The 16704-nt window shown below is 41.5% G+C and overlaps 1 protein-coding gene across 1 annotated transcript in view; it reads left to right on the top strand.

Moving 5' to 3' along the window:
• The window catches only part of Itch (itchy E3 ubiquitin protein ligase), a 92808-nt gene extending 77849 nt beyond the window's left edge, over positions 1-14959 (top strand). Inside the window, exons 23-25 of the mRNA XM_057780472.1 lie at positions 4095-4191; positions 10837-10909; positions 12512-14959. Coding sequence (XP_057636455.1) covers positions 4095-4191; positions 10837-10909; positions 12512-12611 — 270 coding nt within the window. The 3' untranslated portion in view covers positions 12612-14959. The remainder of the gene's footprint in view (positions 1-4094; positions 4192-10836; positions 10910-12511) is intronic.
• The last annotated feature ends 1745 nt before the right edge of the window (positions 14960-16704 follow it).

Genomic DNA, 16704 nt, shown 5'->3' with positions numbered 1-16704 from the left:
AGAAAATGTGCAAACCCTTTGTTCTGGCTGTGCATTACAGTCATATGTTATAAGAAATGATTATGGCCGGGCGATGGTGGCGCATGCCTTTAATCCCAGCACTCTGGGAGGCAGAGGCAGGCGGATCTCTGTGAGCTCGAGACCAGCCTGGTCTACAAGAGCTAGTTCCAGGACAGGCTCCAAAACCACAGAGAAACCCTGTCTCGAAAAACCAAAAAAAAAAAAAAAAAAAAAAAAAAAAAACCAAAACTTTATCTAAAAAAAAAAACAAATGATTATGATTTTAACGGAGTCCTCTAAAGACGGTTACCGAGTAACACATACCTTGTACCTTTGCCAGAGGATAAGCTAGTTTCACAGATAAGATTCATTTATTAGGGGATGGAGAGATAATTCACTGGTAAAGAGCCCTTGTTCTTACAGCAGCTCTTACGCCCACACAAAGACTCACAGTCGTCTGTAGCCATGTGTGTGCTACTCCTGAACATAAGTAAGTAGGAAAAAAATGTTTAAAACAGAGATTAATTTGTTTATGTTTGATATTAATACTTTTGGAATCTTAGGAAACTATAAAGTATGGCTTTGATCATTGCTACTTCATTAAGAATTATGTAAATTTAGATGGAGCAGATCTGGTTAGGTTTTGAGAGATCTTATAGTGAGATCTCTCAAAAAATGCCTGCTGTCTGGCAGGTAAAATACTTACTACAGAAGCACAAGTACCTGAGTCTGGATATTCAACACTCACATGGAAAAGAGCTGGGCGCAGAGACATGCTCCTAACCACATTGCCGGGGAGCACAGATTGGAGGACCTTAGGGACTCAGTAGCCAGTCTAGTTGGTCAGTGAGCTCCAAGTTCAGTGAAAGACCATGACTCAAAAACAAAAACAAAACAGAAAAACAAAAAAAATTAAAAACCTGGAGAATGATATAGGAAAATTTCTAACATTGATCTCTGACCTAAACACATAAACATGCATGCATACCTACACACACATGTATATACCATCACCACCACCAACAAACTAAAAGAATAAGATTGAGGACCAGAGAGGTGGTTAGCCTGTATGGGGTGCCTGCTGCCAACCCTGATGACCTGAATTTGAATCCTGGGATGCAGGAAAGAACCAGCTTCTTCTGAAGTTGTTCTCTGCCCTCCATATGCACTGGGGCGCTCCTGCGCACACACTCAGTGAATAAAATGCAATTAAAGACTTAAAATAAAATGGGGCTGGAGCAAGGGCCAGGCAATTTAGAGTATTTGTTGCTCTTGCAAAGGACCCAGGTTTGATCTTCAGCATCCACATTGGTGCTCACAACCATCTGTGCCTCCAGTTCCAGGGAATGATGTTTTCTTCCCTTCTTGGTCACTTGCACACTTGTGGTACACATACATAAACTCAGGCACAAACACACAGAAAATATGTTCCTTTTTTCTTCTTTTTATGTAAAGGGAACTGACAAGATGGCTTAGTGGGCCAGGACACTTGCCAGCAAGGGTGATGACCTAAATCTGACCCCCAGGACCCACCTGGTAGAATGAGAGAACAGACTCGTGGGATTTGTCCTCTGACTTTCACTTGCACTCAGTATCACTCCCTCCGCACAAAGTCACACAAAAAAGAGTCATTTCAGAAATAGGGCTGGAGAGATGGCTCAGCGGTTAAGAGCACTGACTGTTCTTCCAGAGGTCCTGAGTTCAATTCCCAGCAACCATATGGTGACTCACAACCATCTGTAATGAGATCTGGTGCCCTCTTCTGGCCTACAGATAGGATACTGTATAAATAAATAAATCCTTAAAAAATAGATAGATAGGTAGATAGGTAGATAGATAGATAGATAGATAGATAGATAGATAGATAGATAGATAGATAGGGCCTGGAGAGATGACTCAGCATTTAAGAACACTTGCTGCTGTTCTGGAGAACCCATTGGTTCCTAGTATCCATATTAGTGACTCAGAAGTTCCAGGGTATCCAGTGCCTCTGACCTCCACAAGCACCTCTACTCACTAGTGCATACCTGCGTGTAGACACACTCACATATACATAAAACAAATGACTGATGCTCAAGAATCTTTAATTCTTAAGGAAATACAAAATAAATTCCCACCTTGATAGGACTTTGTACACATTAGGAAATAGGAGAGGCATAATCTTTGGTGAACATGTGGAAAACTTGAAACCCTCATTCATTTCTGATAAGAGTGTAATGTACTAAAATGGCAAATAGTGCTGCAGCTCACCAAAAAGGTAAATATAGCCAGGCAGGGTAGCCATATCTCTGTAATATCACTTGGGAGGAGGAGGACCAGAAGTTAAAGGCCAGCCTCAGCTTCATGCGACCTTGATTTAAAAACACCTTTAATCCCAGCTCTCAGGAGGCAGAGGCAGGTGGATTTTTGCATTCAAGGCCAGCCTGGTTTAGAGTGAGTTCCAGGACAGCCAAGGCTACATAGAAATCTTGTCTTGAACTTCCCTCCTCCGCCAATTAAAACAAAAACACCGAAAACCAAAACAAGACCAGTTTAAATATTCAGTTATCATACATGACTTACCAGTTTCACTTCAAAAGAATTAAATCCAGAGACCCAAGCAGATAATAGTGCTTTATGCCGGTATTTATAACAGTGCTGTTCCAGCTCACCCAGAGGCAAAATGAACCTATCTGCATATTAATGGATGAACAGAAGTAGTTTGTACGTATAATGTAAATAATTTAGCCCTAAAAATGATCGAAACTTTTGATGCACGTTACAATGTTGAGGCTTTAAAGCAGTATGAATTTGAGCTGGGCATGGTATGTAATCACAGTTTTTAGCCCAGTGTCTCTCAACCTTCCAGTGCTGCGACCCTTTAATACAGTTCCTTATCTTGTGGTGACCCCATAAAATTATTTTCACTACTACTTCATAACTGTAATTTTGTTACTGTTATGAATCATAATGTAAATATTTTTTGTAGATAAAGGTTTGCCAAAGCGATTGTGGCTCACAGGGTGAAAACCACTGTCTTAGAGGCTAGGCAAAAGGATTGAGTTCAAGAGAAACTGAGGTTACTTAACAGCCTGTCTCAGAAGTAGAAAAAAACATGGATTTTGTGCTGGAAATATAGCTTACCTAGCAGGCTCCAGGTCCCAAATTCAGTCATAAACACTGAGGCTCGGAGAGGGATGTTCAAGAAATAATCAGGGGCTGGGAACATAGCTCAGATGTAGAGCACTTGCCAAGTGTACAAAGGCCCTGGTCAGTTCCCTACACTAAGGAAAAAAAACAAGTTTTGAGGCCTGGCTTGGTGGCACATACCTGTGATCTCAGTCCTCAGGAAGCTGGAGAAATACTGCAAATTCAAGACCATCCTGGTCTACAAAGTGAGTTCCAGTACAGCCAGTGCTACACAGAGAAACCCTGTCTCTGAAAACAAAAGAAAAAAGGAAAGAAACACAGAGATGAAATGAAATAATTGACAGGAAACCAGATTAGTGGCTCAAGCCTATAATTCTAGCACTTAAGAGAGTCTAAAACGGTGATTTTGGAATGTTAGGACATTCTCAGCTATATAACAAGTTTGAGGCCAGTCTGGATTACATAAAACTCTTCAAAAAATAACTAAATAAATATTGGCATTAGTAAATAGGGTAACATATTCGTTACAAAAACATATTTCACTCAGCCAAAATATGCTACAGGATATAAAGATCTGCTAGAAACCCTATATTTCTGGCTACTTGTGACTTACAAATACCTTAAAATATTGAGAAAAGGGTTATTGCATTTTATGAGCTTGATCTGATTTGTTCATGAGACCAAGAAATTTATTCATAGTAGACATTTGTGTCCTATGTAACCACAGGAATGTGCTATAGGACAGACAGGTCTAAGGGGAATGGGAAAGGCTGCTCTAGAGCAACAGAGCCAAGAGCATCCAGAGATCTATCCTGAGGTCCAGTCAAGGCTGCTGCTGAGGCTCTGACAGGTCTAGTGTCATTGACACCCAGGTTCATTTAAGAGTTGAAAGGATCATTTTCTGTCTTGTTCACTGCGCTGTATATAACTTGACTTGTATTTCTCCTTGAATGTTATGTTAACAGTTTGTTAAAGAAATTGATAACGAGAAGAGGATGAGACTTCTGCAGTTTGTTACTGGAACCTGCCGCCTGCCAGTGGGAGGATTTGCTGACCTCATGGGTGTGTATAAAGGGTTCTTTTCTGTAGAGAAGACTGTTAACCTTCCTGCCCTTGGATGATTGTCTGTGCAGCTTATCAGAAACAACAGAGTAGGTGTTTTTAACTGTCCACTGATGACCTTCATTTTATGATCTGGGGGGATGACTTTTTAGTTCTTACCTCAGTAAGTTTTTTTTTTTTTTTTTCCTGTTTTTAAAGACACAGTCTCATGCACCCTAGACTGGCTTTAGATTCACTATGTAGCCAAGGAGAACCCTGAATTCCTGACCTCCTGCCTCCGTATGTATGTTTGATAAGAGCTGTGTTAGAAGCTATATCTAAATAGACAAATACTTATTTCTATTTGGGGGCTACCTTTATTTTTCTTTTAATTTTTTTTATGTGCATTACAAGAGCCAGCTAGGGTTTCTGGATAAGGAATCCTTGAGGCCAAAGAAAAGTCAGAAGAAACAGGAGACAGGGTAAAATCGGGAGGTTTATCTGATTATGCCAAAGCAGCTAAACAGCCCTGAATTTATTTCAGAGCTTGTATATGTACGAAAGCAGAACAAAGCACAGCACAGACGGTCGGTCATCCCTGAGTGCGCGGCCTCCTCTCCATCATGTGCTTGCTGCTCAGAAGCAGCCTTACTTTCTATCTTAATGTTCCTGAGGTTTATCTTCAGCAGTATACAGTCTGCTAGATAGAGTGTTCTTTTCTCTCGGGCTAAATCAGAAGTCTCTCACAGCCCTCAAGGTTATAATAAAAGCGGAGCAGGCAAGCTTGAACTCAAAGGACTTAAGTCAGAAATGACTCCAGATGAGTCACGTGGGTTCCACAATCCCCCCCCCTTTTTTTTATTATATTTTAAGGACCTTTCAGAGCTCCTCAGAAGACTGCATCTGCCTTGGAGGTTCCTTACTGCACTCTAATCTTACCCGTCATGGGAAAATGGGTCCTAGAGATCCAGCTCCTATCTTAGGTTGAAAAGAGGCAAAGAAATCTCAATGTCTTTGACTGCAAGGCTCTGGTGTCAATTTTTTAGGGAAGTGTTTGGAGTTTTACTCCGTGAAATTTTGAGCCCACTTTTCACAGTGAGTTTATAATCAGCTTGAAAACTATAGGTAAGAGCCAGGTGATGGTGGCGCACGCCTTTAATCCCAGCACTCGGGAGGCAGAGGCAGGCGGATCTCTGTGAGTTCTAGGCCAGCCTGGTCTACAGAGCTAGTTCCAGGACAGGCTCCAAAGCCACAGAGAAACCCTGTCTCGAAAAAACAAAAAACAAAAACAAAAAAAAAAGAAAACTATAGGTAAGCAAATTATGCTCCAAAGAGCACTGCTAAGAGTGACGTAAATGCTGACTATGATGGAATAGTCTTTTAAGATCGTTTTAGAATATTTTAACTGCTTTTGATGTATCAAAATTTATTTTAGCATTTTTGAATTTTAAAATCTCTTGATGTAATTTAGCCAAATCTAAAGATTCATTAGAATCATGCCAGATTCCCCCACAATGTGCTTTAATTCTTTTTCACCCAGTAACACTTTTATTATACACAAAAGATGTAACACAAATCCATTCATAGTTAGCATGGCATTTTAACTGGACTCCGGATTTTAAGCTTTGGAGCTTATCCCCTGAATATTATACCATATCATACAAGTCATCTAATTATTTACATTATGTCTTCTTGTGTCTTCAGTGTCAGAAACATTCTTAGATAATTGATTAACAAATCCAGCATTTTGGATAGACGGAGACAAAGACACTGAAGCAACTGCAGTAGTAGTCAGCATAACAGCAAGAGCAGACATTCCTGCTACAGCTGATACAATAGCATAGTTCTGTCTACTGAAAGCTTTTTAAATTTTCATCAAACCATGGGTCATTTACTTCACAGGCAACATTACAAAAGAAGGTTATTTTAACATCAATACATGGGTATGATCATCCACTTGAGAAATACAGTTAGTCAAAAAACAATCAGGGTTGAAACATTAAACACAATACCATTTCTGGAGATCTTTATCTCTCCACCCAAAAGAACATGAGGTGTTTTGACACGAGCCAGAGCAGCTCCTTTTAGGAGGCGAGCTGGTTCTGAAGAACCGGACTGCCTTGCCGTTTCCCCATGGCACAGCAAGTTTTCAAGTAGAAGTTTGTGGAAATTTTGTACTGGAATACCAAATTTCAGCTAGCAGTCCTTGATCCCAAGTTTATGCTGTAGACAAAGGATAAGACTTGCTATAGTCTTCTTGATTTTTAGACCAGTCAAAAATGTACTGCAATGTCCCTACACCACACAACTGCTTGGTTTTTTTTTTATATTTACAACCGTGCAACGGCTGATACTCTCAAGATATACTTACCACACCTCCGAGCACCCTGGGAATCTGCAGTGTCCTTATGAAGACACCCCTCCCCAAAAGGCCCCATGTTGAGCACCACCTGTAGGAGCCAGCTCCAAGGTCAGCTAGGGTCCCCGGATAGGGGATCCTCGAGGCCAAAGAAAAATCAGAAGAAACGGGAGACAGGATAAAATCGGGAGGTTTGTCTGATTATGCCAAAGCAGCTAAACCGCCCTGAATTTATTTCAGAACTTGCTTATATACTTATATAAAAGCAGAACAAAACACAAGACAGATGGTCGGTCAGTGTCTGACCACAAGACCATCCCTGTCCTTGAGTGAGCAGCCTCCTTTCCATCATGTGCTTGCTGCTCAGAAGCATCCTTACTTTCTATCTTAATGTTCCTGAGATTTATCTTCAGCAATATACTGTCTACTAGATAGAGTGTTCTTTTCTCTCAGGCTAAATCAGAAGTCTATCACAGCCCTCAAGATTATAAAAAAAAAAAAAAGTAGAGCAGGCAAGCTTGGACTCAAAGGACTTCTTTAAGTCAAAAATGACGCCAGATAAAAACTGATTCACACGTGGGCTCCCACAGTGCGTTGGTGTTTTGCCTCCATGTATATACACCTGTGGAGAATGTCAGGTTTTGGAACTGGAGTTACAGATAGTTGTTAGCTGCCATGTGGTTGCTGTGGAATTGAACCCTGGTCCTTGGAAGAACAGCCAACCACTTAACCACTGAACCATCTCTCCATCCCCACTTGTTCTATTTTTAAGAACATATTTGAGTTTAAGAAAGAAAATCCTGTAAGCACTGGAATATTTCTGGGTGGTAGTGGCACACGCCTTTAATCCCAACACTAGAGAGGCAGAGGCAGGCAGATCTCTGTGAATTCGAGGCCAGCCTGGTCTACAAGAGCTAGTTCCAGGACAGGCACCAAAAACTACAGAAACCGTGTCTCAAAAAAAAAAAAAAAAAAAGCACTAGACTATCATAAAGCGTATAGAAAAGATGAGAAAGAGCTGGATGTCTTGGCAAATGTCTGTAATCGTCGAACTTGGGAGGTGTAGGCAGAAGGCTCAGGAGTCAAGTCATCCTTAACTGCCTTCACTACATATTATGATTGAGTCCAACCTGAACTACATAAGACCCAGTTCAACAAAACAAAAGAAGCCATGGAGTGGTGGCACATGCCTTTCATGCCAGCACTTGGGAGACAGAGTCAGATGGGTCTCTGTGAATTCAAGGCCAGCCTGGTCTACAGAGTGAATTCCAGGACAGCTTGGGCATTACACAGAGAAATTCTTTATTGAAAAACAAAATAAAGCCGGGCGGTGGTGGCGCACGCCTTTAATCCCAGCACTTGGGAGGCAGAGGCAGGCGGATCTCTGTGAGTTCGAGACCAGCCTGGTCTACAAGAGCTAGTTCCAGGACAGGCTCCAAAACCACAGAGAAACCCTGTCTCGAAAAAACCAAAAAAAAAAAGAAAAAAAAAGAAAAACAAAATAAGAAAGAAAAAGAAATAAATGCAGTAGGATAATAATAAGTCAAGTAAACTATAAAAGATCAATTTGGGGAAAAATAAAATGGATTTTATTTAAAAGTGTAGTCCTGACTGAGTGGTGTTGGTACACACCTTTAATACCAGCACTCAGGAGGCAGAGGCAGGTGGATCTCTGAGTTCGAGGCAACAAAGCTACAGAGAAATCCTGTCTCTAAAAACAAAACAACAACAAAAAAAAGGGTGGCCCTTGCTGAGTATACGTGACATCCTGGATTTTGTCCCTGAAAGGAATAAATAAATTAGCATCAAAACATCTTCTTAGGGACTGGAGTGCTCTTCCAGAGGACCTGGGTTTAATTCCCAGCCACCACATGGTCGCTCATAGTTCAGTTGCTCTTAAGGAATTTTCAGGCACCAGTGACATGTGGGGCACAGACATATATACAAAATAAAATAAATATAAAATAAATGCATGCATACATCTATACATACATCTTCTTGGGGCTAATCAGATGTCTCAGCAGATAAAGGTACCCATGCAAACCTGATAATTTTAGTTTAATCCCAGGAACCCACATAAAGGTAGAAAGAGAGATCCAAACAGTTTTTTTTCTGGCCTCCACATGTACATGTGCATGCATGCAGTATACACACATATTACTATACATATAAGTTCATTCATACAAACACACACCCCATACATGCTTTATTATTATTGTATTTTTGCACAAAATTCTACCACAGGTCAAACTTCTAAGATATTTAAATATTTAATTTTATGTGCATTGGTGGGAGTGTGTCAGAAGAGTTTCAGATGGTGAGCTGCCATGTGGGTGCTGGGAATTGAACCTGGGTCCTCTGGAAGAACAACCAGTGCTCTTGATTACTGAGTCATCTCTCCAACCCTTTTAAAAAAATTTTTTAAGTGGTAGGATACTTTATTATTGGAAATGTGGAAGGAGCCGGGCGGTGGTGGTGCACGCCTTTAATCCCAGCACTCGGGAGGCAGAGGCAGGCGGATCTTTGTGAGTTTGAGGCCAGCCTGGTCTACAAGAGAAACCCTGTCTCAAAAAAAAAAAAAAAGAAAAGAAAAGAAAAGAAATGTGGCCGGGCGATGGTGGCGCACGCCTTTAATCCCAGCACTCGGGAGGCAGAGGCAGGTGGATCTCTGGGAGTTCGAGACCAGCCTAGTCTACAGAGCTAGTTCCAGGACAGGCTCCAAAGCCACAGAGAAACCCTGTCTCGAAAAACCAAAAAAAAAAAAAAAAAGAAAGAAAAAAGGGACTGGAGAGATTGTTGGTTTCTCTTTCAGAAGGCCTGGCTTCAATTCCCCCCACCCATATGGCAGCTTACCACTTTCTGTAACTTTAGTTCCAGGAAACTGATACCCTCACACAGACATAAATGCAGGCAAAACACCAGTGGACATAAGAATAAAGCCGGGCGGTGGTGGCGCACGCCTTTAATCCCAGCACTTGGGAGGCAGAGGCAGGCGGATCTCTGTGAGTTCGAGACCAGCCTGGTCTACAGAGCTAGTTCCAGGACAGGCTCCAAAACCACAGAGAAACCCTGTCTCGAAAAAACCAAAAAAAAAAAAAAAAAAAAAAAGATGGACATAAGAATAAAGAAATCAATCCAAAAAGAAAAAAAAAAGAATAAAGAAATCATTAAAAAAATATTTTTTTAAAAAGTGACTAAAAATAGAAATGTAGGTTGCTGGAGAGATGGCTCCATGGTTAAGAGCCATTGATTGCAGAATTCATTGTTGAAGAATCCAAAAGAACTGACAGTCTCTTATTCTAGATTTAGTCATTAAGGATAGAGGAACTCTTGGTGCATGGCTGTCCCATATGCTTAGAACATTTAGTGTCCTGACAGTTTGAGTTCACAAGGCCCGCAGCACCCACTACCAGATATTTAGACTGCTTCTTAAGGAGCAGTAGGGCCCTTTTAATAAAACGGCGCGTGGTGCTGCTGAACACCACAGCTTCTCTAACAGGAGGGAGGAGGCCGGCAGCGTGGAGGGTGAGTGTGTTTAAAGGTAGATTGGATAGGATCTGTGAGCACAGGCCTTGCTATTATAGTGAGTTCTCTGGATGCTTACATTTGAAAAGTTTTGACAATAGATATTTATGTGTTCTTTTGTGGATGATTACTAATCATGGTGTGCTATTTTAGCTAAGGATTAGTAAAGCTGCAGATTTTCTTCTTGGCATACATGAACAAAATGATTCTCGAATTTCACTACTTGTTGGAAGCACCTGGGAGCTTGTTAAAATGTGTACCTAAGCTCCTGCCCCTAAAGTTGTTGATGCAGTAGGTTTGGGACAGGCCTGTATGTCTGTGATTCCGAATGGCAATGCTGCTGCTAAACTGTGATGCATAATTTTGTTTTATTTATTTCTTTTTTTTTAAATATATTTTGAGACAGGGTTTCTCTGTGGTTTTGGAGCCTGTCCTGGAGCTATTTCTTTTTTTTTTTTTTTTTTTTTTGGTTTTTTGAGACAGGGTTTCTCTGTGGTTTTGGAGCCTGTCCTGGAACTAGCTCTTGTAGACCAGGCTGGTCTCGAACTCACAGAGATCCGCCTGCCTCTGCCTCCCGAGTGCTGGGATTAAAGGCGTGCGCCACCACCGCCCGGCTTGGAGCTATTTCTTATAGACCAGGCTGGCCTCGAACTCACAGAGATCTGCTTGCCTCTGCCTCTCAAGTGCTGGGATTAAAGGTGTGTGCCACCACTGCCCAGTTGGGATGCATAATTTAATGGCTTTATAATCAACAATTTTTTTATGCTTTTCCTGTGCTTTAGGGAGTAATGGACCACAGAAGTTCTGCATCGAGAAAGTTGGGAAAGAAAATTGGTTACCCAGAAGCCATACTTGGTAAGCATAATCAGAAATACAGAAAATAAACTTTTATCCATTTAACCTCTGGCTACTTATTAGAAAGGAAATAATTTCCCCATCTCTTAACAGTTTTACAGAGGCAGAATTTATGTCATAAATTCCCTTACCTCCTTTTAAAAGATTTTTTTCATTTTTATTTGTATATGTGACTTCCAGAGTATATGTACACTATGTGTAAATTACAGGTGTTGTGAGCCACCTGATGGGGGTACTGGGAATTGAACCCCCAGGTTCTCTGAAAGAGCAATATGAGCTCTTAATAGTGCCCCACCCCATTTTACTGAGAAAAGATCTCATAGCCAAAGCTGCCCTTGAACACCTCATCTTCCTGCCTCTGCTTCCCAAGTGCTGGGATTACAAATGTACCAGGCAAATTAACCCATTTTGATCCATGATATTTAGTAGGTTTACAGAGCAATGCAGCCAGCCCCAAAGTTGTTGTAGAGCCTTGCCCTCCAGTCAGGAGGGCCCCATGTGTGCTCATTTGCCATGCGTGCCTTTCCTCCCTCTTCAAGTTTTAACATGGGAAGTTTGAAATTAGAATCCTTAGTATATAGTGAACGGAATTCCTGCTCTTTTGGGTTTTTCTTTTTCAGTACTGGGAGTTGAACCCAGCCAGGGCCTGTTACCTCCCAGGCAGCCCTCTGTAACTGAGCTGTATGCCCAGACCTTGTTTTCTGGTTTAAAATGCAGTTTAACCTCATTTCCCAAAATGAAGCAAACTAAAAATCAACCAATCTTAACTTCAAATATAGTTTATGTTGGAATTCAATCTACTGGTCAATCACATTTGGATTTGAACCATTTGTAGGGGTGTGTAGGGGCGTGTGTAGCTGTTAAGTGGGTTCTCGTGGTTATGTAGGCATCCCTGTTACCCGGGGTTATATGTGTTACTAAACACACACTTCCACCCTCCAGCTCCAGTGACCAACATTCTTATGTTCTCAGTATGGAATCATATCCTTTCTGACTGGTTTATTTTAATAGCTTCAAATGATAGGTTACAGTACACATCACATTTTTTTTCCTTTTATTTAACCAACTATTTGTTCTCTGTGTCCTTAGGGAATAAACCCAGCACCTTAAATTTTGTTAGGCTAATATTTTGTTGAGCCATATCCCCAGCCTCGCAATTATTTTTTTGGATTGACACAAAATAATTGTACATATTTTTATGTGCGTTGGTTTTTGAGACAAGGTCTCATGAAGCCTAGGCCTACTTTGAATTCCTGGTCATCCTTCCTGTAATGCCCAAATCCTGGAATTATAGACATTGAGTATCATGCCTAACTATATTTGGATCTGGAGAGATGGTCCAGTGGTCAAGAATATTTGCTGAGTGTCGGCTGAGCACTGGCACTGTGCTGTGTGCTTGGTTCAAACTCTGCCACAGGGTGGTGTTGCTATCCCAGTTTACCAGAGAAAGCACCATAGTGAATCTTGGAAAGGTGAAGAGCCGTTGGTCAAAGGCTGTGGTTCAAGCCAGCGTTGTTAGAACTTTAACATGTTGCTGCCAGGCACTGCCCACTTCTGTCTTTTTATTCTTCCCTTTCTCAAGCCAGCAATTCTTACTTTCAGTTTTAACCGCCTGGACCTCCCACCCTACAAGAGCTATGAGCAACTGAAGGAAAAGCTGTTGTTTGCCATTGAAGAAACAGAAGGATTTGGACAAGAGTAACTGTTGAGACCTGAGGCCACCAGAGGACAGGGACTCATCTGTAGTGCCTGTCCCTTCTTTCTCTGCCTGTTGCACATCTTATTGTAAACTTGGACTGTGACTAGAGAGTTCTCTGAGTGTAAGTAGATAATATTGTTGTTGGGATTTACCTTCCAGTGACTCTGGATTTCTCCTCACAGACAGTAGTCAGAAACTTACTTAACAAGAGATTTAACACAGCGATGAAATCTCCCTTGTCTTATTCCACTAGATTGTTACCTTAACAACAGTTTTCTGTGTGTCAGTATCACTTGGGAGTCGGTCTCTTGATGACTATTGTAACGATTCTGCAGACACACAAGGATGTCTCCAAAACTGCAATACACAAGTCTTCCTGGTAAAGCCTCTAGCTAGGAGGTGCTCGACAACAGTGCAAGCTCAGCCGCTTGTGCTCTCCCCTCATTTCAGCCTGGCCTGACTGTTGTGTTCATTCCTGGAGCATGAACCTGTGCGTCCTTCTGATGTTATTCCTGGAAGTGACGCAGGATCTTACCCTTTCTACAAAGTAGTTTTGTCTATTTGAATTCAGGGAAAACTTGGTCCCCGCTGACATAGCTTCATACCTCTCTCCATTCAGTTTATAATTATTTGATTGCCTTTCAGATACTAAATTTTACAAACAGTATCAGCGTCATGGTTCCTTCATGTTTTAACCTATAATCAAAATTAATTTGACTGAATTCATCTAAGATCATTTTTGTTTTTTAAATCCTACACATAAATTGAAGTTTAATGGTTTTATCATAATCCAACATCCTGGTTACATTTCATTATCGCTAAGGTATTCATGTTGCAGTCATTTCTAATCCAAATAGAGGTCAGTGGTGCAGTCTTTGAAATCAGGACAGTGTCCAGCAGCAAGTTTGTGCTGTCTTCGCATGTCCCGCCTCCTCCACACACAGGAGCAGGTGCCTCCATCTTACATAGTCCTGCTCCGCAATATTTTCCTTACCCCTAAAAATTCTAGATTTTCCATTTTTCTTCATGACTCATTGGTTTAAGACTCCCCCTTTAGTAACTGATGAATGCACTTTTATTTTCTCTGTAGTTAATTTACTTTGGCTTAGCGTAGACTGTCAGGGTGACTGCTGCCACAGATATGACTTTATGGGCAGTGAGATGAAACCTCAGCCAGTCGAGTCCCTATTGTAGCCCAATCCCAAGAACAGCCTTATAACTCTAACAGGGACTTACGACATGTGTCGGTGGCATAGCATGAACATGTAGCATGAAGCCAAGAATACACAGAGAGTGACAAACCCCTGTCCCATAGGAAAGAAAATGTTTTTATGTCCCTAGCTGCTCTTATTCTCATCCTGGAACAACATTTTGAACATGCGCAGCTGGACTTTTTAACACTGCCATTGTCAGCAGAGACATGGGTGACTCAGCTAGAAACGGTCAGTGAAGGGAAGGCTCAGCTTCCTCCAGCCCTCTTTCTTACCCTGTACACCACAGGACATACAGGACACCTCTAGAAGCCCTAGTTATTTCCATAGTAGGATCTCTCTGCCTTTTTGTTGGTAGGGTTAAAAAATATATATGCTATTGCTTTGTCTTACAGAGCGAATGTCTGCCAACCACCCGTTCACTACATAGGCCTGGACTTTAATATATGGCTATAAATACTAAGCCTTCTACAAAGACCTCCCATTGGATCAAATTCTTGTACTAAAATGTAGTCATCTACCATATCCACTAGAGACTTAGGAGATTAAGAGATAATGTAAGAAAATAGGCTTTGTTGATTCTGCATAATGCTTCATGATTCATTTAGGGACCTAGAGATATTATGTGAAAATGTATAAATATCACCCAAAAGGCTTTCTGCCCTATATTTTTAAAATACAGAAGTTATATTTGAAGTAGTCCTGGCCCTAGTTCTATAGGGCTTGGCTATTTAATATTTTTATGGAAGAAATGTTTAGTTCTGGAAAAGGTAAATGCTTGTATATATTTTTGCAACCCTGGGGTCTCCCAAACTCCATTTCTTCCTTTAATTTAAATGGTCACATGTATATGTCTTCCCTGCTGTGTTAGGAAAATGGGGGCTGGATATCCCAAGAATCAGAGATTATATAAAATAATGCAACTAAACAGCAGACATAAATATTTACCAAATGCTCTCACAGTTTGGTTCAGAGTGAGCATTTGGAAATAGGTTTATTGTGTTTAATTTGCGCTTTTCCTTAAATCTGGACTAAGTTGCTTTTAAGAATTTTTTTTCTGTAAGCATTGTAAATGCTAATCAATCCTGTGAAGTTTTTTCTTACTGCATGTTACATTGAAATAAAAACAGAGTAAAATGAGCATTTGCCTTTTCTTCTGCTCTTTGGTGGGTTTCACGCAGTTCAGAGGGAAGGGGCTTGGGGATTTGACCAGAGGAAGTGATTTAAAGTTGAGGAGCAGTTGACAGCTGTGACCTGGGCGCAGAAACATTTAAATGTAGTTGTTATTTAAATAGCTCTGCTCATCTGCCTACAAACTCTCACTCTAAATGACTCTTACAGTCAAGCCCTCTCTGCCACTTTTTACTTACCTGGTGAAATTGCCTGAAATGTTATTGGGGCGACTTGGGTTCACTACTTCGGTGTGGTAGCATTGGTATCTGCGGTCACCACCCTCTTCTGTTTTTCTTTTGGACTTTGAAATGTCTGTGTATGCTTTTATCATGTCTGTCCCTGTGCTCGCCTCCCTTACTGTGATTTCTGTGATTTCAAATGCGCAGGTATCACATATCACAGAGTCCTTCAGGAGGCTGCCTTGCTTGGGTTTCCTTAGAAGATGTAAGACTTTATAATTAAAGTTTTTTGACTTCTTCATTTTTCATACTTTCCTGTTGGTTTTGTTAAGAAATGGTATATATATCACATGTAGGAAAGCCTTTAACGTGACTTCTTTTAGGCAGTTGACAACCTGTCTGCTGTGAGTGTATAGAAAAAAATTCAGATCTGCTACATCAGAAAGTGGTCAAAGCACTTGCTGCACAAGCATGCTGGACTCCAGCACCCATGTGAAGCCTGGAGTCGTGGTGTGCAGCAGAGCAGAGCAACGCAACGACAGCTAGATAGCCTAGCAAACTAGATAAACTTGAGGTTCAGCAAGACCGTGTCTCAAAAGAGACGAAACATACCCACTGGTGAGTTACAGTGGGCAGTGTCATGCTCATGACCACACACATACACAGGGCTCTGTTTCAAACCATTGATTGGGTCACCAAGCAAAAACTAAGACATGACAGTGGAATTGAGAGGGTGGGAGGGGCAAGTGTGACTAGAATGCATTGTATGTGTGCATGGAACTGTCAGTAAGCTTTTCAGGTGGAGCCAGGATTGGTGGTGCACACCTTTCATTCCAGCACTGGAGAGGCAGAGGCAAGCAGACTCTGTGAGTTCCTGAACAGCTGGGTTACATAGTGAGACCTGTCTTTCAAAAACCAAACATCTGTGGTGGCGCACGCCTTTAATCCCAGCACTTGGGAGGCAGAGGCAGGTGGATCTCTGTGAGTTCGAGACCAGCCTGGTCTACAAGAGCTAGTTCCAGGACAGGCTCCAAAACCACAGAGAAACCCTGTCTCGAAAAACAAAAAAAAAAAAAAAAAACCAAACATCTGGAGAGAGAAGCTGTTTACACCCCAGGGGTGGTGGTAGCAGTGTATGCTTTTGACACTCAGGCTGGTGGATCTCTGAGTTCAAGGCCAGCCTGGTCAACAGAGCAAGTTGCAGGACAGCCAGGACTATACAGAGAAACCCTGTCTTAAAAGAAGAAAAGAAAGTGCTTACTTCCTACTCTACCCGGGGAGCACAATTCCGATTCCAGTGCCGATCAAGAGCAGCTCATAGCCACCTGCAGCTCCAGTTCCAAGAGATCTGAGGCCTCCTCACCCCATGAGACCAGGCATGCACATGGTGCACATACATGCACATATACATATATGCAGGTAAAACACTCAAAAATCAAAATTTTTTTTGTAGAAAAGACTGACCATTCTCCACAGTCTGCCCCCTAACCCACTTAAGTACACCTCATCAGAAATCCAAGCTTGAGGGTTGGT

The sequence above is a fragment of the Chionomys nivalis genome, chromosome 9, assembly GCF_950005125.1.
Source record: "Chionomys nivalis chromosome 9, mChiNiv1.1, whole genome shotgun sequence".
In the NCBI taxonomy this organism is placed as follows: domain Eukaryota; kingdom Metazoa; phylum Chordata; class Mammalia; order Rodentia; family Cricetidae; genus Chionomys; species Chionomys nivalis.
This window is presented reverse-complemented; position numbering and strand designations above follow the sequence as displayed.